Source organism: Saccopteryx bilineata, chromosome 8 (genome assembly GCF_036850765.1).
Source record: "Saccopteryx bilineata isolate mSacBil1 chromosome 8, mSacBil1_pri_phased_curated, whole genome shotgun sequence".
Classification (NCBI taxonomy): domain Eukaryota; kingdom Metazoa; phylum Chordata; class Mammalia; order Chiroptera; family Emballonuridae; genus Saccopteryx; species Saccopteryx bilineata.
Window position 1 is genome coordinate 83973701 of NC_089497.1, and position 26723 is coordinate 84000423.

The 26723-nt window shown below is 42.1% G+C and overlaps 1 protein-coding gene across 5 annotated transcripts in view; it reads right to left on the minus strand.

The window, feature by feature from the left end:
• FNDC3B (fibronectin type III domain containing 3B) overlaps positions 1-26723 on the minus strand; it is a 399472-nt gene that overhangs the window by 29559 nt on the left and 343190 nt on the right. For all 5 annotated transcript variants that reach the window (XM_066240652.1, XM_066240651.1, XM_066240650.1 and 2 more), the window contains 5 exons: positions 26329-26501; positions 23946-24059; positions 23463-23612; positions 16508-16788; positions 2446-2658 (listed from right to left, as the gene is read on the minus strand). In XM_066240652.1, the coding sequence (XP_066096749.1) occupies positions 2446-2658; positions 16508-16788; positions 23463-23612; positions 23946-24059; positions 26329-26501 (931 nt within the window). The remainder of the gene's footprint in view (positions 1-2445; positions 2659-16507; positions 16789-23462; positions 23613-23945; positions 24060-26328; positions 26502-26723) is intronic.

Sequence of the window (26723 nt, forward strand, 5' to 3'; positions counted from 1 at the left end):
ACTGTGGAAGAAGACACTATTCCTTTGAACTGAACAGGCCAGGTCTCAATCCTAAAGAAACTGCAGAGGATTGGGATTGACAAAGACTATGCTAATAAATACGATGATATATCCAACTTAAACGATTTCCCCCGATCCTCATGAGTCAAGAACCAAAATTAAAGGCTTAGATTCAAGTGTCATTAACCAAGAGTTCAGTTTCAAGACACTAAGGAAGGTCATCTTCAGACTCAAATTAAGCCAAGTTTCATCCTATTAAATCCTAGGAATATTATTACACAAATAGAATGAGAACATATTACATTCTATATTCCCATCACTTTAATATTTTTCTGAGAGAGCTGACAAGTCTAATTTTTTTTTTCTTTTTTTGTATTTTTCCGAAGCCAGAAACAGGGAGGCAGTCAGACAGACTTCCGCATGTGCCCGACCGGGATCCACCCAGCACGCCCACCAGGGGGCAATGCTCTGCCCACCCGGGGCGTCGCTCTGTTGCAACCAGAGCCACTCTAGCGCCTGAGGCATAGGCCACAGAGCCATCCTCAGCACCCAGGCCAACTTTGCTCCAATGGAGCCTCGGCTGCAGAGGGGAAGAGAGAGAGACAGAGAGGAAGGAGAGGAGGAGGGGTGGAGAAGCAGATGGGCGCTTCTCCTGTGTGCCCTGGCCGGGAATCGAACCCAGGACTCCTGCATGCCAGGCCGACGTTCTACCGCTGAGCCAACCGGCCAGGGACCTGACAAGTCTAATTTTAAAAAGATAAATTTGAAAGCCCTGGCCAGTTGGCTCAGTGGTAGAGCGTCAGCCTGGCGTGCAGAGGACCCGGGTTCGATTCCCGGCCAGGGCACACAGGAGAAGCGCCCATCTGCTTCTCCACCCCCCCCCCTTCCTCTCTGTCTCTCTCTTCCCCTCCCGCAGCCAAGGCTCCATTGGAGCAAAGATGGCCCGGGCGCTGGAGATGGCTCCTTGGCCTCTGCCCCAGGCACTAGAGTGGCTCTGGTCGCGGCAGAGCGACGCCCCAGAGGGGCTGAGCATCGCCCCCTGGTGGGCAGAGCGTCGCCCCTGGTGGGCAGAGCGTCGCCCCTGGTGGGCGTGCCGGGTGGATCCCGGTCGGGCGCATGCGGGAGTCTGTCTAGATTGTCTCTCCCGGTTTCTAGCTTCAGAAAAATACAAAAAAAAAAAAAAAAAAAAAAAAAAAAAAAAAAGATAAATTTGTACTCTAACTCAAAAAATTAAGAAAAAGACTGTTCCTAATGGTAAGTTTTCTAAAATTGCCATTTAAATTTAGGCAAGTCATTTATTTGATTAAAAGGCCAGTCTTGAGTGCTTTTGTTTTAGAGGAAAGAGCATGCATTGATGACTGGATTCTGTACCATTTTCTGTCTGCCATACTTAAACATCTCACCATTTGGCTCCGGGCTCACAGAGCTTCTGTTCTAAGCATGTGCACAGTTCTCTGGGTAAGGCACACCGTGCAGGTGGCTGTCCTGCACAGGCCAGGCCGGCACTGAGACACAGACGGCTGATTTGGTGCAGAGCCATGACTCAGTACAACTGGAAAACATTCTCTATGGAAGGAAACACATTGAAGCACTCAAGTACAGAGAGGAGGGCAGAGACTAGACGAGGGTTTCTGTGCTACCCAAAGCCTGCAAAGGAACAGGATACTAGAATGCATCAAGGGGAAGTGACAGAAATTCTCTATACTGACATTGGTTTTGTGCTTCGGCAGGTGTGCCATGGGGCACCTTTTTGGATTTGGACTTTGAGTAATAGAACATTCTGTCATCATTAGCTTTTGTTCTGCATCTGAATTATTCTTAAATACAGGTCAGCTGCCCATCTTATGACTGGCAATTTTGGGAGGAAATGAAGCTAGGTTAAATAAATACTATGTGAAAGGCTGGATTTGATTTCTGTGGCTAAGAGTGTTTCCTGGGCACAGAGTCGGAGGAGGAATCTCCTATTTGCTCTAGTTAATTTGATATTGCATTGCCCACAGTTACAGAGTACAATTCCCATCTGTAAATCAACACAGCTATTTCAGATTGGTAAACATGTTTGTCCCGACATTACTGAATATTTAAAGAGGCAGCATCTCTTTCTACGTCTTATTTCCCTCTGCACTCGTGACTATTATGCTATTATGTACATAGCGTAGACTTGAATTTGACAATTTTCTTTTTAGATAACTTCTATTATCTGACTTTAGGAAAGAAAAAACACATATATTATCACATGTAGAGAAATCGGGATCTTTAGAATGTCAGTTTAGAAATTCCAAATGAAGACTGGAGGGGTTTAACTTTGAATATTAGAATGCAAGACTTAAAGACATAGGAGAACTTTCAACAAAGAGGAAGAGTGTTTAGAGGACAAATGAACAAGCATGATTTCACCCCAAAGCCAAAGCCATCGCCTTCCCACAGCCCTGTGTGCCGCCTCACCTCCTGTTTCTGTCCTCCAGCTGCAGCGTGTACACCATGTCGTCAGCAGCGTGTGTCTTGGTGTTACTGTCCCCCCATTTCAGCTTCAGGCTCTGAGGCCCAGCCGCAGCACATTCGAGCCTAGGAGGCAAGGGTGGTAACGGCCGGGTTTTTGCTTTAATGAACTGGCCAAAGGGTCCAGCTCCAATTTCATTTATGGCCTGAATCCTGATCCTGGAGAAAGAAAAAACAAAAAAAGAGGGGAAAAAACACTGCAGGTTTAAATAGTAGCAATTTCTCACATGAAATAAACATTGTGTGGAATATTTATTATTTGATCCTAAGGCAATATCATGGAATTAAAAAAAATTAAAGCAATTTAAGACAAATAGAGAACTAGGCAGCTAGGAGGACAGATCATACTCTCTGTCTAAAGATTAGCAAAAAATAATAACAAAAAAAGTATGTTAGCTGACAATATATCTCTAAGTTCTTTAATGAAAAAGAAACAAAAGGCTGTTGTCTGAGGGAGGACATCCCAAAGGCACGCTTTTATATTTGTTCCAGCCACCCGTGAGCTGCTTCCAAGTCAGCTGTGGAAGTAAGCGGGCTATAAAGAATAAATTACATAGAGGACAAATGAGCCTCCTTCAGAGTTGAGAACCAAAGGCTAACAGCTCTTCCCTGGGCCCTCCTCCTCTCTTTCCCCAGCCTTCCAGCACTCTGCTCATCCTCACACACAGCTAAGTGTGCAGACCCTGCTGGGAACAGGGTGTCTGCTGATGTGCAAAAATCTAACTGTATATTTACAGGCAATAGAGATATTAACACTGCCCTCATGATCTAGGAATGTAAAACCAAGAAGAATTAAAATGTACATGTAAATAAATATTCTATCATTATTCCTATTTTTCTTGTTCGTCTATTTCCTTCCAGAGATGACTGAAACAGTTCTAGGTAATCGTACAACTCATTGACGGCACTGCTCTGTCCTCGTTCACAAGGCGTCCGCCACCCATGACGAGCTGTCTTGAAGCCTGTTTCCTCCCGGCCCTGGGTGGCCTTGCTCCTCTGCTCTGGGATGGAAGCGCTCACACAACCCCTCCCCCCACAGCGCAGGCAGTTCTCTCTCCGCAGCATCAGTCCTCTCCACAGCCTCCCCACTTCCCGACCACGCCCAGGTCTGGTCTCCACCCTCCCTCAGGCCCCATCACCAAGCCCCCAGAGGAAGCCTCCACTCCACCCCTTGCCAGCTTACTCAGACATCTTACTGAGGTGACTGGGCAGTGTGGTGTCGCATTTAAACTTGAGTTGTATTTGAAACAGTGTTTTAACACAGAATAATAAAAAATACAATCAAAGAGATAAATTCTTATGAAACAGATTAGTGTAAAACATTCCTCTAATTTAGGTTTATGCACTTCTCATTTAAAGCAATTATTGCTTATACTTAAATAGAAAATATCATTTAAGTATTACTGTAGCTAAATTCATCTTGTGAACTCAAATTAGCCTTAATTCTTCAAATTTAAAGATTACATAATTCAGCAAATCAATATAATAATATGCCTGTACATTGTTAAGGAGAAAAGCCCAAACAAACCAGATTAATTCTGGTGAGATAAAGTGTGCACACTCCACCCTGTCTCTCCCATGGAATAAAGCAGGGGTCCCCAAACTACGACCCGCAGGCCACATGTGGCCCCCTAAGGCCATTTATCCGGCCCCCACTGCACTTCCAGAAGGGGCACCTCTTTCATTGATGGTCAGTGAGAGGAGCATAGTTCCCATTGAAATACTGGTCAGTTTGTTGATTTAAATTTACTTGTTCTTTATTTTAAATATTGTATTTGTTCCCATTTTGTTTTTTTACTTTAAAATAAGATATGTGCAGTGTGCATAGGGATTTGTTCATAGTTTTTTTATAGTTCGGCCCTCCAACGGTCTGAGGGACAGTGAACTGGCCCCCTGTGTAAAAAGTTTGGGGAGCCCTGGAATAAAGCTATTAAACCTGGGCATAATAAACGAGGAGCTATTTAAGAACTCAGAAAAGAAAATGGTAGCTGGAGAATTGGGGAAGAATTTGAACTATAACCAAACCAGCAGTGAGTATACCATTTTCCCTCCAGTGTCTGCCAGCCTAGACTCCATACAGCCTGAAACCCAGCAGCAGACATCTGCAGACACCAAGTTCTAGGACGGCCTGGGCTCCATACAGCCTGAAACCCAGCAGCAGACATCTGCAGACACCAAGTTCTAGGACGGCCTGGGCTCCATACAGCCTGAAACCCAGCAGCAGACATCTGCAGACACCAAGTTCTAGGACGGCCTGGGCTCCATACAGCCTGAAACCCAGCAGCAGACATCTGCAGACACCAAGTTCTAGGACGGCCTGGGCTCAAAGAAAGAGGGGCAGTCTCTGAATGCTCAGTGAATGGGGAAAATCCTCCAGTTCTGTTTTCTTCCCCTTTTCTACCTTCTTTCATTCCCTGGCCCTTAGCCATGTCATCATATTAACAGTCTAAAGAAGGGGGAAAAAATCACATAATTGAAAGGTTGAACCTGGGTGGCTGGTCCACTGGGGAGGGGGCAAAGCCTACTGTCAGTCTCCCTGGGCAACAGGCAGGTCAGCATAAACCCCGACTAGGTCAGACCTGGAGGGAACTCCAGCTGGACTGCCGTATCCCGCATGAGAGAGCTGACAGGCTAAACCCCTCCCTGGGTCTATGGGGGGGGGGGTACCGGGGAGAGCCAACTGAAAACACAAGGCTGATCTGTTCCAAAAGGAAACTCTATTTAACACGCCTGGGTGCAAGCGTGCGGAGACAGACCAAAGCCGTGTCGGCGTCGGGGAGGACTGGAGCACGATTTTTATAGTTTAGTCAGGGGTCTTGGAAAAAGTGGCTGCCGTCACGGCCTCTGTAGGTACAAGGATTGGAGAGGCGCCACAGCTCCTCCACATTGTGTGTCTCCCAGCTTGACTGTCTATAGGAGGCCTGGTCTTGTTCAAAGGGCCTGGGCCTTCATGCAAGCCAGTCCCCCCTTCTCCCGTGGGTTTGCCCTAGTGGCTGATCTATCAGAAGACAGCGTCTCTGGGCCTGTGGCTAGGCTTTTACAAACAACTGTTGTGATCTAAACTCCCCTAATTGTCAAGTCTCTTCCCAATGCAAGCTTTCCCTCACATTTCTGCAAAGATACACTTCTTGTTACATTTCAAAGTGAAGGCCAGGAAGCCACTAAGCTATAGACTAGCAAGCAAGTTAACTACAACCTCACAGTGGGAGGTGAGAATGTTCTGTTTTGAACGCAGGTGAGAAGCTGGGTGAGGGGAATTTGAGTTTTAAAGGGGGCTCTGGATTTAAAGGTGCCCTGAACCCAAACCCTACAATAATTGCATTAATTGATAAAGAAGAAGCACTGATGAAATCTAACATCTATTCATAACAGAATTTCTACAAAAATTAAGGATAGAAGGAAACTTTCTCAGCCTGACAAGGGCAAGTATAGAAATAACCCTACAGCTAACATACTTAGTGGTAAAAGACTGATCTCTCTTTAAGAATGGGAATGAGGCAAGGATATCTGCTCTTATTCCCATCAACATCATGTACTAGAAGTCCTGGGTGGAGATGCATAAAAGTACAGAAAAGAATAAAAATAAAACAAACTGCCCTGGCCGGTTGGCTCAGCGGTAGAGCGTCAGCCTAGCGTGCGGAGGACCCGGGTTCGATTCCCGGCCAGGGCACATAGGAGAAGCGCCCATTTGCTTCTCCACCCCTCCGCTGCGCTTTCCTCTCTGTCTCTCTCTTCCCCTCCCGCAGCCAAGGCTCCATTGGAGCAAAGATGGCCCGGGCGCTGGGGATGGCTCTGTGGCCTCTGCCTCAGGCGCTAGAGTGGCTCTGGTCACAACATGGCGACGCCCAGGATGGGCAGAGCATTGCCCCCTGGTGGGCAGAGCGTCGCCCCATGGTGGGCGTGCCAGGTGGATCCCGGTTGGGCGCATGTGGGAGTCTGTCTGACTGTCTCTCCCTGTTTCCAGCTTCAGAAAAATGCAAAAAAAAAAAAAAAAAAACAAACTACAAGACACGGCTTAAGATACTAAAGGAGACCTAAATAGACAGAGACATACTGGTTTCAGGGATTATGTAGAAAAACTCTACACGGAAAAATGAAAATGTTAATTCTCCCCAAATTTTGAGCTATACAGATATAATTCAATTCTAGTAAAATTCCTGCAGGATTCTTTTAAGTAGGTATAGATAAATTCATTCTAAAAGTTATATGGAAAGGCAAAGGAACTAAAGTTGCTAATACAAATTTGAAAAATAAGAATCAAGTTGAAGAATCACACTACCTGATTTAGGACTTACTATGAAGCTACTGTAATCAAGACAGTACGGTACTGGTAAGCAGACAGACTCATAGATCAATATAACAGAATAGAGACTCCAGAAATATATCCACACAAATATGGACAATTGATTTTTGACAAATGTGCAAAAGTAATTCAATGGAGAAAGAAAGTCTTTCAAACAAATGGCATAGAAACTATTGAAAATCAACAGGGAAAAAATAAACCTCAATCTAAAGCTCATCTTGTCCTAAATTTAACTCAGAACAGATCCTAGATCTAAATGTAAAATATAAAACTTTTAAGAAATGGAGATAATATTTGTTACCTAAAATTAGGTAAAGACTATTTAGATAGGATGTGAAAAACATAATTTGTAAATGAAAAACTGAAAAACTGGGCTTCATAAAAATTTTAAAACTTCTGTACTCTTATGAGAACGAAGACAAGCTACAGACTGGTGGAAACTATGTGCAAATTATTTGTCTGACAAAACAATTGTATCTAGAATGTATAAAGACCTCTAAAACTCAACAAAGAAACAACCCAATTAAGAAATGACAAAAGCCTGACCAGGCGGTGGCGCAGTGGATAGAGCGTCGGACTGGGATGCGGAAGAACCCAGGTTCGAGACCCCGAGCTCGCCAGCTTGAGCGCGGGCTCATCTGGTTTGAGCAAAGCTCACCAGCTTGGACCCAAGGTCGCTGGCTCCAGTAGGGGGTTACTCGGTCTGGTGAAGGCCCGCAGTCAAGGCACATATGAGAAAGCAATCAATGAACAACTAAGGCGTCGCAATGCGCAATGAGAAACTAATGATTGATGCTTCTCATCTCTCCATTCCTGTCTGTCTGTTCCTGTCTATCCCTCTCTGACTCTCTCTGTCTCTGAAAAAAAAAAAAAAGGAAATCAATGAACAACTGAAGTGAAGCAGCTATGAATTGATACTTCTCATTCCCCCACCCCTCTCTCTCTCTCCTCTCTGTAAAATCAATAAATAAAATCTTAAAAAAAAAAAATAAATGACAAAAGACTGGAAATAAACATTCCACTGAAGAGGATATATACATGGCAAATAAGCACATGAAAAGATAAGTTAAAGCCATTAGGAAAATGTAAATTAAAATGAGATACAATTAGATATCCCTATTAAAATGGCTAAAATAAAAAATACTTAATTCCATACTGGCAAAGAAGCAATTGAAATTCTCATATTTTGCTGAATACAAAATGATAGCCACAATGGAAAGCAGTTTTCGAACAAGTTTCTTATAAAGTTTAACACACACTTATCATATAACCCAGCAATCCAATTTCTTGGTCTTTATTCTAAAGAAATTAAAATTTATGTAAACACAAAAACCTGAACACAAATGATAACAGCTCTACTCATAATCACCTAAAACTGGCTGAATATCTGCCTGCTAATTTAGGATGTAGCAAATACTTATCTCTGATAAAGTACAGCCAAAATTCCATTAAAGAGCCTTATCATTCCCAGATTCTGTTATTCCAGGGGTTGTATCAGGTCTCTTGCAGATAATGCAAGTTTCTTAATATAACATTGAAAGACTAAATCAACTCTTCCCTGTTTTCCAACATGAGTCTTATAAAACAGCTTTATGGTATAAGAGTAGTCTTCTATGATTGGAAAAAAAGAAAATTTTCTGCAACTGAAGAAGAAAAATGTTTTTTTTTTTTAAATTATTATTTATTTATTTATTTATTTTCTTCTTTTCCAAGTAGAAAAGGGGAGATAAAGAGACAGACTCCCACATGTGCCCCAACTGGGATCAATGGAGCAGCCCCCATCTGGATCCGATGCTCTGCCTGCCCGTGCATAACTGAGCTATTTTTAGCACCTGAGGCACAGGCTCCATGGAACCATCCTCAGTGCCTGGGGCTAATGTGCTCAAATCAAGCCATGGCCATGAGAGAAGAGAGAGAAAGAGCCAAGGGGGAGGGGTGGAGAAGCAGATGATTGCTTCTCCTGTGTGTCCAGACCAGGAATCGAACCCAGGACACCTACATGCTGGGCCGACACTCTACCACTGAACCAACTGGCCAGGGCCGAAAAATCTTTTTTAAAAGGTTTTAATCACTATGGTAGAAGTTATTACCTTTTTTTCCTTCTCAGGAAAAGGGAATTAAGCCAAACATTAAATCTCAGACATTCTTCATATGTGTAACAAATTTCCTCACCTATCAGGTTTATTTTAATGTCTTTCTAGTGTCCAGACTGCCAGCCCTTCCCTTTCTTCTAGGCAGGTATTGTGAGAGCCAGGAGTCAAAGATGCTTTCTTCCATCCGATTACCTAGAGCCCCCAGCTCACCAGTATCCAGGCTTTGCTTTGTGCGGCCAAATAGCCCCTATCTACTTTAATAAACAGAAGGAAGTGAGGTGATGGGTTGCTTAAGATTGTTGTTCTGCTCACAAAAAAATACCGAGAGATCTTAATCACTTATAAGAATTAAAAATATTTTATAAATTATAAGTATCAAGATAAATGTAGATTTAATATACTTTATTTGCAATTTCACTTATTTTTCCAAAGCCTGCATAGCGTTTTGATAGGTACTGGGTTCCTTACATTGTAGCTCTATGGTTCTCTGATCCTTTACTGAGAAATATTTGGCAGGTATTTAATCTTTGACTTCAATATACAATAAAAACAATAACAAGAATACTACAGGAGCATTTTAACTTTTTAGCAGTGGTAATCCTGCTCATCACTTTGGTGGCCATGGAGAAATTACCTAACACCTTTGAGTCACAATTTTCTTGTATAAAACAGGGATAATAATATCTTTTCTGCATTTATAAACAGGATTACTTAAGGAATATGGAAAACATTTCATATACAGGTATTTAAAAAATATTTTATATTCCACCATACAACCAGAAAAGAACTAAAAAGCACCCTGGTAAACTTTAAAGGGCTAATTTATGGAATGTTATTTGTTACTCTCAGGATGTCTTCTGAGACTGCTATCGCCCTCTAACATCAGGTGAAGCACCCACAAGGGGCGGCACCGTGCAGGGCATGCAACGCGCATGTTCACGTCAGGGGAGGCGCCCGCAGGGAGCGGCACCGTGCGGGGCATGCAACGCTCATGTTCACGTCAGGGGAGGCGCCCGCAGGGAGCGGCACCGTGCGGGGCATGCAACGCGCATGTTCATGTCAGGGGAGGCGCCCGCAGGGAGCGGCACCGTGCGGGGCATGCAACGCGCATGTTCACGTCAGGGGAGGCGCCCGCAGGGAGCAGCACCGTGCGGGGCATGCAACGTGCATCTTCACTTTAGTTGTATCACTGCCACTACTTCACTTTGTAAGCTGAGCGATTTGCCAATACCATCCATGTTTTTTTCTTTCCTCTAAATTATGGCCCAGGACCTGGCAACAGCTCAAAGGACTGGCTTCTTTTTAAACCATCTCAGAAGGTAAGGGTGAGACAAAGAGCTTGGGAACAGAGGAAATATTAACAGTGACCACCAATGACACCGCAACAAACACACTGAACACTTGCTTTGCCCAAGGCACTGTGCTATAGAACCAGAACCAGTACTTTCTCTTCCCTTTAGAAAAGAGGTAACTGCAGTTAAACTTAGAGAGGTTAAATCACTCAACCTAAATGACTGACTTCTAGATACTGAAGTGTAGATTTGATATGTACTACACTACCTCTAATTTCTAGCCCACCTTATGAGGTAGAAATTATTTTATTTTACAGGAGGATGAACTGTGATGGGTTAAGTCTGGCATTTACATTGCTCTACACAGTGGACACAGGTCAGATCTGAGTGAGAACAGGTTTTTAGGCTCAAAGTCTTTGCGCATTCTGACATACTATACTCTCCTAACTAACTAGGACAACACTTGGCTTTGAATCCAATCAAAAAATAATTTTAATTCAAACCACACTTTCAGTTAAATGACTGCCTTTTTGCCAATGAAACAGACATTTAAAATAGCCAACAAATATATTTTCACATTATTTAAATAACTTTTGGACTTGAAATTACTTACATTTTCAGGTACTTCAACTTATCTCCCTTTTTACAAAAACATTTAGTTTCAGTAAAAATGTACAGAAAACATTTTTCCATGTAGCTGATGCACTGAATACACACTAACTCCAGGAACAAGTCTAAGAATTCACCTCAGAAAAAACTGACTTTCAAGTTTTATTAAATTAATTAAAGTCTATCCCAAACCCAAACTTGAGAAGTTTTCTCTTGGCTGAAGTATTATGTTAATCTTGAAATTCAGACTTTTTTTTAAACATGCACTGCATATCAGTTTCTGAAATCTTAAGCTTTGCAAATGAAGAATAAGGGAAGTGGAATTTGCTTTCCAATGTAGGGAAGTGAAGTGACTCTGACAAGCTCTGTCTTGGCCTGACTGATGTGAAAAATCTCTTCAGGTGTCCAGAAGGCTGAAATATCCATCAGTACACTGATAATACTGATTAATTTATCAAATTAAGAAGAACATTCTTTTCTAATTTTTGTCACAAATCTACTACTATTAAAACACCTAAGTGTAGGTGCCAGATGCATTCCCACTTTACACCCCAGCCTCCCCTCAGGCACTCTATAGACACAATCAAAGTTGGGACACCACCTGTGAAAAAGAAGACTCACTTTCAAAACAAACCTTCCTCAACTGAAGAAGGCAACTTCTGTCACAATCAGCCATCCTAGTACTCAGGATGTTGGCGAGGAGAGATGGGCGGGCAGGGAGTATAGTCCCCCTTCTCCCGTGACTGGTTGGGGTAAGAGAGGCCTAAGAAACAAAACATGGGCTTCTTACGACACCCCTCACCCCCAATTTAACACCCTAATCATCTAATTAAAAAAGATAAAAATATGAAAGAAGAAAATAATCATCAGATAACTTCTGGAGAAATATAAAATAGCAATGTTAACACAGGAAGTCTCTTTGGGAAAATGCGTGTTCAGAGTGCAGTTATTCCGAGTGGCTCAGATTCAGCCCCTGCTCCAAACAGGCCCCGTCTCCAGACAGCTCCTTGGATAACGAATGGGCCACCATCTGTCTCCAGGCTCTTACACTGCTTATTTTCCTGCCTCTGTGCCCTGCCCTGATGGGCAAAACAATCTTAAATCCCTCCACTGCTAGAAGGAAAATGCTAGATTTCCACAGCCCCTTCTACCTACGATCTGGTCACAACCCGCTGTCCAGCTCGCTTCTTCCTCCCAAACATCAGCAACACAGTTTATTAAGTGCTAACTTCCAGTGTGTCACGGACCATAGGAAGTGCCTGAAACTACCTAAAACACACAACAACTCTAGTAGGTAAAAGTTATTATCCCTGTTTTCCAGACCAGAAAGCTGAGGCATCAAGAGTTTAATGACTTGCTAGAGGTCCCAGAGATAGTAAGTGAGGGACTCAGGACTGAAGTCAAGGCTGGCTGTCTGACTCCAGGGTGCTACTTCTGAACTACTCAGAATTTGTCTCCTAATAAAGCCCACCTTGTATCATTAGGATGAAATGATTTATGATTCACTTCTTGACAGGCTACTGCAGTGCTTGACAGAGTACGAACTCAATAACTGTTATTTTCATCTCCATTTTACCTAGCAAAAAGAACATAAATGGGCATAACAAACAAATCTACCTTTAGCTGTTTGCCAGCTCAGTATGAGTCAGACATAATGAAGTTGCCAAAAAAAGTAATATTAGGCAACCTTACTATCTGTTTCATTTGGAAAACAAGTAAGGTGCTAGTAGTCATGCTCTTCTCTGAGCCAGCCAGCCAGCCAGCCAGCCAGCCCCATTCCTGAAGGTCTGTGCACTCCTCATTATAGAGGCCGTGTGGGAAGAGAGCTCACCCAATAAGAGAGTGGAGGAGGTGCAGAAAACCCACACTAATCAAGACAGATTAGAATGAAGTGAGGATGGTTAAGTAGGAGACAACTGATAATGATGACTAGGTGACCCTGGGGGACACAAAATCTCCATCTACAGGAACAGGTCTGAGACCTCTGTAGTTTGCAGAAGTACTCCTGGCGATTCTTATATAATTAATGTTCAAGTATCGATGCTCTAGGGCAGAGGTTCTCAAACTTTAGCATTCACCAGTCTCCTGCAGGGCTAATTAAAGCACAGAGTGTCTGGCTATACTTCTCGAGTTTCTGATTTAGTAGATTTAGAGTAGGGCCTGATAATTTGCTTTTCAGCAAGTTGCTCGGTGATGCTGGTGATGCTGGTTCAGGGACGACAGTTTGAGAACCACTGCTCTACAGGAAGGCCCAGGATCAATCATGCAGATTGTAGGTAGGGAGAGGTTTTAACAAAATAGTTATCTGCCAGCGGAATTAGAAGCCAGACCACTGCCCTGGAACTGGAGATGTGGAAGCGAGGGCCCTGGGGATGGGCGACACGACGCGGTCCTGTCTCAGCAGCTGCAAAGACAAGGATTCTATGGCTGAACACATGCAAGGAAAACTACATCTCTGCTGTCAATATTTTTTTCTCCTCAAACTGAAACACAGCCTCAATTTCAAACTCAGTTCTAAGTTTAAAAGTAATACCTTTAAAAATAGTATTTTAACTACAGAGTGTCAGTAGGCTGATGGGTACTTTTGCAATCACCAATGGAGAAAATAACCTTTTTGCATCAATAGGTTTGCTAGAGGTGCCTGTTTCTGTCCTCACAAGATGGAGAAAGAAAAAACTCAGTATGAAAACAATTTGACTACTGAAAGTTAAAAAAAAAAAAAAAAAATCAAACCAAACAAACAAGTCCTTTACCAAAGCCCCATGGCCTACTTAAGATGTTCCATTCTACATTTTTATCTAGAACACTGTGATCTGTTCATTTATATTTTAACAAATTTATAGGTCAGAAAAAGGTGATGTAAAATCACACCCTTAGTTCTTTGAAATACAGTACTCATTTGTATTTTACTATAATTGTTGCAATCGTGATTTTGAAACAAAAGAACAAGACTGTGGTTGACCAGAGTCCTATTTTAAAGTAACCAATTATGAACTATAGAATCTAGTATAAAGGTGATCTTAAATATGAATATTAAACTTAGTATCTTAAGTATGAAACATCCAATTTATTTACTGAATTACCAGCAAGAACTTAGGCTAAATCTTTCCTTGGAGATGGAATAGGGTAGGGAGAAGAATATACAGTCTGACTAGAAACAAAGATTTGACTTTTCTAAAGCTAGTCAATTTTCATGCAATCTGTCTAAATGAGATCTTCCAAGCTATCCCATCAGGTGAAGATGATATCCTCCCAGCATGACATTCTACATTCAGCTTAATATATGATATTAGCCTTAATATTGATATTAGCCTTAATATATGATATTAATGTACCAATGATTTGGTACATTAATACCAAATTAAATTATTTATGCAATAGCCACTAAATACTTTAAAAAGTGAGTTTAGATTAGATTATCTAAATCTAAGTTCATTCTCCCATAGTTCCTATATTACTAAATCATTTCATCTTCTCCACAACAGAATACTCTGAGAAACGTTTTAACAAGTGGAATACATTTTTTATAATTTTCACTATAACTGTCATTTTATCATAAAGCAATGAGTCCCTATATCAGTTCCTTTATTTGATTTCTAGTCTGTCTAGAAGTCATTTGACTGTACGTTGACTACTACAAGTTAGCATTCCTCTAATATCATCCTTCTATAAACCTTAAAAGTTCATAATCATTTAAGCCACCTTTATGGTAGGTACAATGTCCAACAGAGGTGAAATTCCTGGGCTAACACCTTACACTAAAAGCCCTTCTATTATTTCTGATCCGAATGTGCAAGCTTTGACCTGAGGATGTGAGTGCACTCTAGCTAGGGTGGGCAGGGGTGTGAATCAGAGTGATCACAAAGCCTTTTGCGATTCCTCAAAAATTGTGAATTCTCTATAGGTTTTCTGGCCTGAAGGACTAAGGACAAACAATATTCTGGACATCTTGTCTTTTAAAAATAGCTGGGAGATGACAGTGACTGGCTCATTTCCCCCAGAGCTATATATCCATCCCTGGTCAGATCTCCTCAGAGCATCGTCACTGGGGAAACACCCTGATATTAAGGTCTGGGTTTAATCATTTTCTCAGTGCCTGATTAGACTGCTCTGGACACAACAGGCACTTTTCCTTGATTCGCATTCAACAGTTAAGACTGCTTTTCTGAGACTGACTTAAACTGAAGGAATGCCCTTGGCCTGCCCCCGCATTCATGTAGGTCATATTCCTCTTGATTCTGTTTCTATTTCAAATCTCACTTTGAATCAACCTGACCACCCTGAACCACGGGACTTCCTTCTCTGAAATGTCTACAAGAAGGTGTACAGTGTTATTTTCAGCCTGTGATGTCACAGAAAACTACTATCTTAGGTTGTTATATAAGTGTCCCCTGACTCTGACACCTCTGAGGACACCAATATTGTTACTTGTTTATAGAGTTACAGTGTACAGTACTGTGCTTAAGAGATTTCTTATAAGAATGAAAGAGTAGAGAAAACCCACAACAAAACACCCTGTCATTGTTTTAAAAGAAAAATGAGTATACTTATATAAATTATTCACAAAAGACTTGGTGAGAGAAAAAAAAGACTAGAGATAATATGAGATGGCAGGATAGAACTTTTGTATCTTATAACTGAAGAGTTGATTCGTTCTTCAGCTTCTGGGGATAAAAACAGGTGGTATACCAGACTACTGAACTAGGACACACTGCAGGAAGAATTAGTGACAGGATCAATCCCTTTAGAGCAGCAGCATCTCCCTGCTGTTCACGCAGTGCCCTTCCCTATGAAGAACCAGTCCTGTTTGGAGGTGACCTTGCTGAGGACAAACTGCCATGCATGTTTAGCGCACTCGCTATGTGCTGCTGGACCATATACAAGCATTGAATGTGAATTTATTTACTCCTTACAGCAGGATGATGAGGTGAGTGATCTTATTCTCCTCGCTATGGAAGAAGAACCTATGGCACAGGGGGCTCTGTAACTGGCCCAAATATGGCTGATGAGCTGGCTCTGCCTCCTTCACCTTCGGGAGGAGCTATCTGAGCAGACCGAGGGTGATGCCATGATCAGGCACACGTGGACAACCACAGGAGGCCCCTGGGCTCCTCTAATGCTAACTGTACACTTCTTGTTTTGAGGGCATACAGCACCTTGGAAACAAATAAATGACTTGAAATTTTAAGAGGCTATGTCAGAGAAGGTGTGTGAGAAGTGGTGTCAGGCTTCCAAACGGGAACATGGGGGCAAAGAAAGAATGTAGCTGTTAACTGAGTTTTACCTGGTGTGGGCTACCCCGAGTAAAGGCTACATCATGAGTTCTTTGTAACACTGTGTCTGCTTTGGGAAATCCCAAGGAGAGCAGAGCCCTGCTTTGAGGTGGGCGAGTACATGGTGAGGAAAGGTCTCAGAAGGATACGGGTCACAGAAAAAATACAAAGAAAAGTGGTTACCAAGAGACCAAGAGGGAGCAACTGATCTAAAGTGATGAGGGAAATTGTATAAATTTGTAACTGACTCATAAAGTATATATAAAGCAATGCAGGTTATAAAGCTGTATCTTCATTTAGCTATATATTTAGCTCTATATTCATTAAATACATAAATTAAGAATGGCTAGAATTCCCTAGTGTGGCCCTTAGAGCCTGTAGGTCCACAGCACCAGCACCGACATGCTCACAGCTTTATTCTTCCTTCCTGGCACTCACCGGTAGGTTGTTTCTGGAAGAAGATCTTTCAGAACATGGGTGGTGGTATTGCCCACGGGGATGTTTGTGTCTCCAAGGTCAATGTTGTATGCAAGGATTTCAGATCCATTATTGCACGGCTCTTCCCAGTTCAGTACAAGGCACATACAAGGTGAATCGGGGGAGGCATTGAGGGCCTCCTCCTCCAAGACACAGAGAGTGGAGACAGGGTCGGGGGCAGATGCTGGTGTCTGGCAAAGGACGAGCTCACTGAACGGTCCTGCTCCAGCTTGATTGACAGCCTGGAAAACACCAGCAAGACAAGTCTGTGTTACCCTACTGTACATTCAAATGCCTCCCTGGTAGGCGATGCTAAATAAATAATATGTGATTTACTTCTAGAAATGTAGGTAGAAATAAATCCTAGAAAATGTTCACTTTAATCTAATGAACACTTTCCCAAAATGCCAATCACATTTTCTGTTAAGCGAAAAGATAACATCACCATCATCACCTTTTATGACATAATTTTAAAATAATCCTTTATATTTGTATGATTATATCACTGCAGATTATATCCTGCCTTGTGCTATCTTCCCAGTATCGCCTGAGGCATGCAGTAAATGGCAGGTATTCGTATCTGCTTTTCCTATTGAAAGGCAAAGCTGGGCCTGGAATTCAGTAACTGACTTTCCACTCCAGTGCTACCGTGGAGGAGCAATAGGAATTTTAGAAAAGGTCTCTACTGTTTTCCACATGAATGATAAACTCACACCTGACGTCAATTCTCAGCCCTTTCTGACTTTCCTGAGAGGAGCAGCTGACCCCTTCTCACTCACTGCTCTTTCACATAGTTCTTCCCTTGCTTTCTAGGACCCAAACTCTTGTTTTTACTGACCTGCTGCTGCTGCTTCTTAATCCCCTATGTGGGTTGTTCCGCATCACCCAGATCTCTCTACACTGGAGGGCTCCAGGGCTCAGGCCCAGGACACCTCTTCATCTTGAAGATCTCACCTTGTCTCTTGGAGAACATGACATTTATATCCTACTTCAAAATTTACTTGTAGCTTGGACCTCTGCCTTAAACGCCAGCCTAATGTATTCAACTGCTTTTTAGGGATCTCCACCTGAATGTTAAGTAAGCATCTTAAACTCAAGTGTCCATACAACTCCTCATCTCCACCCCACTGTACTTCCTGAAGTTGTCCCCATCCTTCAGCTTGTCCAAGTTATATTCCTAAGTGATCCCTGGACACCTTTCTTCCTCTTATACCTCTATCCAGGCCATCTGCACATCCTGTACAATCCTAGTGTGATCACACCCTCTCTCATCTGCTCACTGTTAAGACCTCCTAACTGGCATCTGTGTCAGCCCTCACCCCATAGTCTACATTCACAACAGGCAGTGATACTATGTACTTAAATCCCTTTGCCTACAAGACTCTACTGGTCTGCTCACCACCACCCTCCCAAAAAATTGATCACCATTCTGACTTCATCATGTACTGCTCTCCCCTCAGTGACTCTGCTCCAGCCACACTGCTTCCTGGCTGTTCCACAGGCACACGCAGTGGGCTCCCACTTGAGGGCCTTGTCCCCAGACTGCTGCAGAGCTCGACAATCACTTCTTCGGGCTTTCTCTGAGGGGCACCTTTTCAAGGAGCCCTCTCTGAACGGAAGGTTCAACTTGCAATCACTCATACCCCTGCCTCTGTGACTGTCCTCATTTCCTCTTTCCCTTCTTTGCTTTATTTGTCATCATGGCATTTATCACCAACATAGTAAATCTTTCATTTAATTATTCCCTGATTAAAATATAAGTGCCATAAAAGCAAGGTTATGTTTGGTTCACTGTTATAGCCATAGCAACTAAAATAGTACCTGACACAGAATATATGCTCAATAAATGCTATTAAAAATATTTTTGTCTTTATAAAGAGAAAAACATTTGGCAGCCTCCTTACAAAACTGAATATACTTTAAAACTTAGTTTTCATTTACTTCATTAAGAACACTTATGAGGACAAATTACAAAATTAAAAAAAAGTTAACTTTTAAATCGAAGGTTCATAAAACTTATGTTTGTGTATTACTGTTCATTTCAAAGCAGCAAGCTAAAATTTAGCAGTCATTTTCTATCAAATCATTTCTAAAACTCTACTATAATGTTAAGTCCATTTTTTTAAGTGAGAGGAGGGGAGGTAGAGAGACAGACTCCCACATGCTCACCCACTGGGATCCACCTGGCAACCTCTGTCTATGACCAACGCTCAAACAACAGAACTATCCTAAGCACCTGGGGCTGACACTTGAACCAACTGAACCACTGGCTATGAGAAGGAAAGAGAGAGAGAAGGGGGAGGGGAAGAGAAGCAGAGGGTCGCTTCTAGAAATGTGTGCTTTTAACTAGGCATCAAACCCAGGATGTCTGAATGCCAAGCTGACACTCTATCCACTGGGTCAACTGGCCAGTCAATAGGACAAAATAAGTCTCTTTTGTCCAATTTCATGACAATTCTTTTTTTGGTAAAATTTTAATGTTACAATTTATTTTAAGATTACATATTTAGATATTTTATTTTTGGATACAAATTTATCACAGGGGCAGAAAAATAAGGCAGAGTGGAGCCCAGTGCTCCTATCAACTGAGGCTTCCTGGGTCCACATAAAAGGAAAAGAACATGTCCCCCAGAGCTGGAGCTTTGTCCAGATCTGGACTGTAGTATTACTAACTGTGTGACCTGAGGCAAAGTGACATCTCTGAGCCTGTTTCCTATGTATAAAATGGAATTTTATACATGGAATTATTATGAAGATTAGGTTGACTAACAGGCAAACTCCTGGCAGAATTTCAGGTCAATAGTTAGTGCTTCACATCTCTCCCAACTACAGGAAAAACTAAGAACAAAATAGCGTATTTCATACCTAAAAAGCACAAAACTTTTTTATTTTGAGCTCATTTTAGACTCACAGCAAAGCTGAAAAAACAGTAAGGAGAAATTTATCTCTCTTACCTTGCTTTCCTTAATACTGACACCTTACAAAACTAGAATAATGATCAAAACGAGTCAATTAACATCGGTACCAGTGTGCTAACCACATACAGACCTGACTAAAGTCCTACCAATTTCTCCAATAACACTTTCTTTGTACTCTCGGATCCCAGTTTCTTTTATTAGTTTCACTGTATAAACAATGTTTTTTTTTTTATTTATACCACTTATTACTAGTTTCCAAAGGAAATTATTCAGAAGAAACTTTTACTCAATAAAAGTATGTCTATAATATAGATTATGCTTCTTGTAAACAGAATTACTTTGGCATTTTTAATTAAAATATTTCAAAGAAAGAATATAAAAATTCAAAATTGTTTGGCAAATAAACAATGTTTCACCCAAATTTTATGAAACAGTACAGGTAATACAGTGATTTAATTTTTAAAGTGTCAAATATTCAAAAGAATGTTTGGGTTTAACCCAAGGGTTCTCAAAGTGTGTGCCAGGGCACACTGGTGTACCCTAGAAGATTTCCAGGTGCGCCCTATGGTTTTCCAGAGAAATATGTGCCTGTTAGGGACCAAAAAAACCAACCGGGATTTTGGAGTTTAGATTTGGGGGACAGAGGTGTGGGGAATTGGCTGTAAGCTGACAGTCTGCCTAACCCCCCACCTCACTTGCCTGACTAGGTTGCAAAAGGCTGTTAAGCTGTGGTGCTGGATTGTTTATACTACCCCCCATGTTCCCCAGAAAGACTGGAGGCAAGTTTCTTCTATCCTTTGTTTGGTGTAAAGTTAAGATAATATGTATGGTGGGGGTTTTCTGCATTCAACACAATTAAAGAGTAAAAAGAGAGAAATTTTTCAATGTATTGACAAGGAAATGAGAGTTTGCCTTTCAAATATATCCCCAAACATTGAAGAAATCACTAGGACACATCAGACTCATGTTTCTCATAAACACAAGAATGAAAAAACTTAACACATTTATGCCAGGACCTGCTGAATTTACTAAATCTTACTAAGAATGTATCTATATATATATAAAAAAATAACTTTGTCATTTAAAAAAAATTTTTAACCCCTCTTTTTTATGAATTCTAAAAAGCATAAGTCAAAAAATGTAACATAAAAATGTTTTCTGGCTCTGGCCTTTTGGCTCGGCGGTGGAGCATCGGCCTGGCGTGCGGGGGACCCGGGTTTGATTCCCGGCCAGGGCACATGGGAGAGGCCCATTTGCTTCTCCACCCCCCCCCCTCCTTCCTCTCTGTCTCTCTCTTCCCCTCCTGCAGCCAGGGCTCCATTGGAGCGGGGATGGCCCGGGCGCTGGGGATGGCTCCTTGGCCTCTGCCCCGGGCGCTGGGGTGGCTCTGGTCGCGGTGGCCCTGGGGGACAGAGCGTCGCCCCCTGGTGGGCATGCCGGGTGGATCCCGGTCGGGCGCATGCGGGAGTCTGTCTGTCTCTCCCCGTTTCCAGCTTCGGAAGAATACAAAAAAAAAAGTTTTCTAATGTCAGAATATATTTAATTTTGTTGTATTTATTTCATTTAATTACCATAAAAGCACATTTGGACTTTATATTTTTTTCTTTAATATTTGACTTAATTATAACATAATTCTCAGAAATTTGTATATAGTGTGCCTACAACTATTTGTAGGATTTTAAAATGTTCCAGGACCTCAAAAAGTTTAAGAACCACTGGTTTAACATGACTTCGCAGTAATGTCAATGAAAATAATTCATATTTGGTTCATAGTTAACATTAAATCAATACAGATTGAGCAGACCCTTTTCCTGGCATAGAAATGGTGGCCTTAAAAGTACTATCCCCTTTGGCCCTGGCTGGTTGGTTCAGAGATAGAGCACTGGACTGGCGTGTGGATGTCCCGGGTTCGATTCCCGGCCAGGGTACACAGGAGAAGCGCCCATCTGCTTCTCTACCCCTCCCCCTCTCCTTTTTCTCTATCTCTCTCTTCCCCTCCCTCAGCCAAGGCTCCACTGGAGCAAAGTTGGTCCAGGCACTGAGGATGGCTCTATGGCCTCTGCCTCAGGTGCTAGAATGGCTCCAATTGCAGCAGAGCAATGCCCCAGATGGGCCGAGCTGCGCCCCCTGGTGGGCATGCCAGGTGGATCCTGGTCAGGCACATGTGGGAGTCTGTCTGCCTGCCTTCCCCGCCCTCTCATTTCAGAAAAATACAAAAGAAATAAATAAATTAAAAAGTACTATCCCCTTTACAAGGTCTGACTGATTTCATGGCAAAGAAGTATAAACATCTGAAAACACTTTCTACTTGTGATTACCAAAACAGAAAGGCATGTTCACTATGCAGGCTCTATTCTTACCAACGTGTCTTTTAAAATACAGTTTGGGAGACTCAATGCTAAGTGACAACATATACCCTGAAAGGAAATATGGTAGTAGAAAAACATTTTATAGAGTGACCAGAACTCAGAACTCAAAAAGCATAGTGGAGTGAAGTTCTCTCCTGTGTTGACAGAGAGGTCTTTATTTACATCCTGCCTTGTTCCAAAAACCAGAGTGGAACATAGTCTAACCTCTTCCCAATGACTCAGCATTGCTATTACAAAGATCGGATAATGTGCTGTGCCACTGACTTACTGACAAAGGGTTAATTACGTTCCCGGTGCTCCGTTCCAGAAGGAAGTTGTATAATAAAAGAGTTTATTCTGAAATGTTCACGATAAAACAGGATTCAGAATTTAACAGAAAAGCTTCAATTAATCTGGAACATTAATTTGTGAAGGGAACGTTTTCTCCAAAGAGGCCAAGGCACTGATGCTGATGGATCCGTAACAAGCAACTTGATCTCTGACTTAAATCAGGCGGAAACCTCGGTCTGCCATCTTCGCTTCTTTACCTATTTAAATCTAAATGTGTGTGAAGACAAAATTCAAGGTCAAGAACACATCTGACTAATCTTTGTATCTCTTCTCTTGATCATCCTTTGATTTTGGCACAAGTAGCTCTCAAGAAATGTCACTGACCAGCCTGACCAGGCGGTGGCGCAGTGGACAGAGCGTCATACTGGACGGACAGGACCCAGGTTCGAAACCCTGAGGTTGCCAGCTTGAGTGCAGGCTCATCTGGTTTGAGCAAAGCTAATCAGCTTGGACCCAAGGTCACTGGCTTGAGCAAGGGGTTACTTGCTCTGCTGTAGACCTCCAGTCAAGGCACATATGAGAAAGCAATCACTGAACAACTAAGGTGCCACAACGAAGAATTGATTCTTCTCATCTTTCTCCTTTCCTGTCTATCCCTATCTGTTCCTCTGTCTCTGTCACACACACACAAAAATGTTAATGTTACTGACTAAATGGACAAAAACCCTGTTTTCTCAGGACAATAAGGAAAAAAAATCATCTATCCAAGTCCATAAAGTAAACCCATGACTACCATTATTTTTAGGGGTTAGGCTAGGAACCAAATGTTCTTAATGATACTCTATGTGGACTCCCAAGTGGAAGCTTACAGGTAAGGAGCCCTGTTAATGATCTCTGGGCAGGAGGTAGGTCCTGTGATTTGGACTAAAGACTAGTCCAAAATATTCAAATGTTTGTTTTTGGCTTCACTTAGCAGCTGGCATATAAAATGACTGTCTTTTGCCAGTTCTAAGTGGCTATTCCACTGAAATGTGCCTCCCAGAGAAACTCAGACAGAAATAATGTTTCCACAGGAGCTGTGGCCCCTCTGTTGTGGATGCAGTCATTTATTCCCGCAATGAGAAACAAGCGAGACTCAGAGGGCTGAGAAGTAGAGAAGTCCCTGGTTTTGTTCGTACACTTCGAGACCGCATAGAGTAGAAGAAATTAATTGTATAATTTATTTTTATTTAAAAGGACTCTTTTTTCCCCATATTATCCTGCCTGGTAGCCTCCATCACAAGCTGTCAGCAGGTTTCCCATAGAGTGCTCCATGGAACACCAGTGGTGATGAGTAATGTCTGAGTAACATCAACCTACCTGGAGTCTACAGCAATACTGTGCAGCAGGCAACAGATCCCTTATTGCAAAGCCGGTGTCTGTCCCATGATAAACGAGTTCCAAGGATTCTTCATCCTCTCCCCATTCCAGCCTGTACTCTGAGATGTCAGCACCAGAGCTTTCAGGACTCTGGAGAGCAGAAATTGTAGAGCTGACATAATTTCATCGAGAAGAAAATTCTGTGATATTTGTGTTCAACTAACCAAACTGAGAAGGAGTACATACCCCAGGATATTTCAAATACATGTGAAAGAAAGTATGAAAGAGATACTCAACTTTCTCTTAATTCTGATCAGTGGTAAAATTTCCACAACCATGACTCTAAATGACACAAACAAGTGTCAAGGCAGGTTAAGGAGTAAAAATCACCTAAGAGGGAATTTCGGATTTGAAGAGGTTCCTCCTAACTTGCATTTGGGGGCAAAGAAACAGAAATTGCTAGAGAACACGTGCCTGACCTACCTCCCAGCTCACTAGGACACATCCATCAGGTGTAAAAGAGACACGCGGGGCTTTGCACTGTCCAGGAGGCCCTGCGGCAGTGGTCATTGCCGAGACGTCAGAGTAGGGGCCATACTGAAAGAGAAGAGCAACACATGTCTGTCTGTATGTATGGACACACACATGCATCTATGCATATGTGTACACACATACATGTGCATATACAAGCTTGTAACCAAATAAGAGTTAGGCTAACACCATCATCAATACAATTGATTTAAAAAAATTACCTAATGGGGTTTTCACTTCAATTGAAAGTGTATATACGTTTTTTCCCCCTACATGCATTCCCTTAGTGGTAAATGTCATTTTATATGTACATTCTTTTTATTCAAAAGGATTAGACAGTTGGTTTGACAAACATTTTCCCTTTACTGTGACATCAGAAACAAAAACATGCTGATTCTTGACACAACAGTCATTCTGTTTTAACATTCCTCTCAAAGAACACTAATCAGATGAACACTGCAGTTTAATTTTCATATATAAAAATCTACTCAAAATTGTATCAAATTCTGAGTATTTCTTCTAGTTACCGATATTTTCCATTTTGGAAATGAAAATGTCCCTATAAACATTCACTCAGTATGTCCCCCCGTCTCAACTATTTGAAGGTTTATACTGTTCTCTCCTTGTCTTTATTTACCAGCAGTGACACAATGCCTCAGAGCCAACCACCACTAGATATCTGTAACATTTCGAGAGAACCATAATCACCCATTTTAACAGTGGAATATGTGATACTTCAAAGAACTGGGCAAAGAGTAAAATACAATAATCTCCAGGCTAATGAAGTATGTGACTAGATTTTTCAAATGGGAAAAAGATAAATTAAAAAAATACACACAAGCCCCCAAATCCTCTCCCATTCTTCCCAACAGTACTGGTAAATACAGTATACACGGTGGGGTGCAGGTCAGGCTGGAGAGAAGTTCTCTGACGCAGACCTCAGAAGTGACTAAAAGTCAAATATATGGTAAACCTCCAACACAACAGGAATACAACCAGGGCTGAAGACAGTTTTATATCATAAATCAGTAAGAGGTGAGAACAAGTAAAAGCCAAAGCAGTGCAGATGCCCCTCATCTTGGCCGTGACAGAGAGCCCTGAAAAGTCGGTGGGGAGAGGGCGAAAGGAAAGGGAAACAGTTTCTGCAGCGTGTGAGGCCAGCACCATGCCTCCCCCTTTCCCTCAGACAAGTCTGGGTGCACAGCCTTTCTTATCTTCTCATCCACACATTTTCATTGTTTAGTTTCATGGCGTTGTTTTCAGTTCCAATAGCTGTGCTGTTTCTGTCATGCTTTACTAATGAGGACTTAGAAGAACTCGGCTCCTGTTAAAAGTCAGATCTGACTTCGGACCAAATGTTTCCACAGTCAGCTGTGGTGAAAACGAAATGGGCTAGAACACATTTCAATTCACTTTTGAATGTTTTGAGCAGCACTACCAGGAACTAGAAAAGTCACCATCAACTTCAGGTCACTGTGAGTTGGGCTTACTTTAAACATTTTCATCAATGACTTACATGGATTTATTTGCATGGGACTCATCTATACAAATCACTGCACTTGGACGTTACTGGCAGTCTGCTTTATGACACCCTGCTGTCTTCTTTTCTGTTTCTGTCCATCTTTGACACACGAAAAACCTCTACAGTTTCTAGGTCACCTCCTCAAAATCCAAACCCGGCAATTAAAAAAACACACACAAAAACCCCTTGCGGATATACTATAAATATACATTTTCTATCTACGATAGCCCGCCTCGACAGCTCCAAAAGGGGCAGCAGAAAGAAGGGCTGGAGACCCTGCAGTCTTCACAATGAGCAGAACAAAACACTGAGCCAGCCTCCCCAGCCTCTACCCAACTTCCATTTTAAAAGCGATGCAAGACCTTGATGGGTTAATTTAGACAATATAGGAAAGGAATATTACATACAGGCATGGGCAGAAGTAGGTTTATAGTTGTAATGCAAATACAATAATTAATAAACAATAATACAAGAATAAACTCGAATTTCATGTATTAGCAACTGTGTATTTACTTTTGCCCATCCCTGTAGTTCTAATTTCTCATAAATGATTAATAGAGGCATAAGCAAATAAGAAATTATTTTTAAAACAAACACATCTAAAGGGTGAGGTCCTTATTAATCTTAAACTTGATCTTTAAAAAGTGATATGAAGATATAGAAACAACATTTCCAATGCTAGGAAAATGAAATCACAGTACATCAAATCGGAAAGAAGGTTTTATATGCCCTTCTGTAATGTGGCTGAGGTTGGCTAGACACTGCTGGGGAAGCTCAGCGGGGAAACCCGCAGCCTTAGCACCGCCCACTCACCCCGCCGTCGTTCAGCGCTCTCACTCGGAAGCGGTACTCAGTTCCAGGCAGCAGGCTGCCGACAGTGCACTCGCGCTGGGGCCCGTGGTACACCTCTGACGCCACATCCTCAGGTTCCGTCATCTCCACGCTGTACTCGGAGACCTCACAGCCACTCTCAGAGGCAGGAACATCTAGGGATGAAGAATGTTTTGCATCACATCATTTTTGTGCTTCCTTGACAAAAATTACATCTAATTTTCCACAAGGGTTACAAAACATCATGTAGGTGGTCCCGCCTCAGTAGTTTCTTACAAAAGCAGCCTCCCCCCAAAAGAAAAGATTCAAAAGAGAAAGTTTCTGAGTGATGCTGATACTTTCCAAAGCAAGTATATTTGATTACATTAATAAAATAT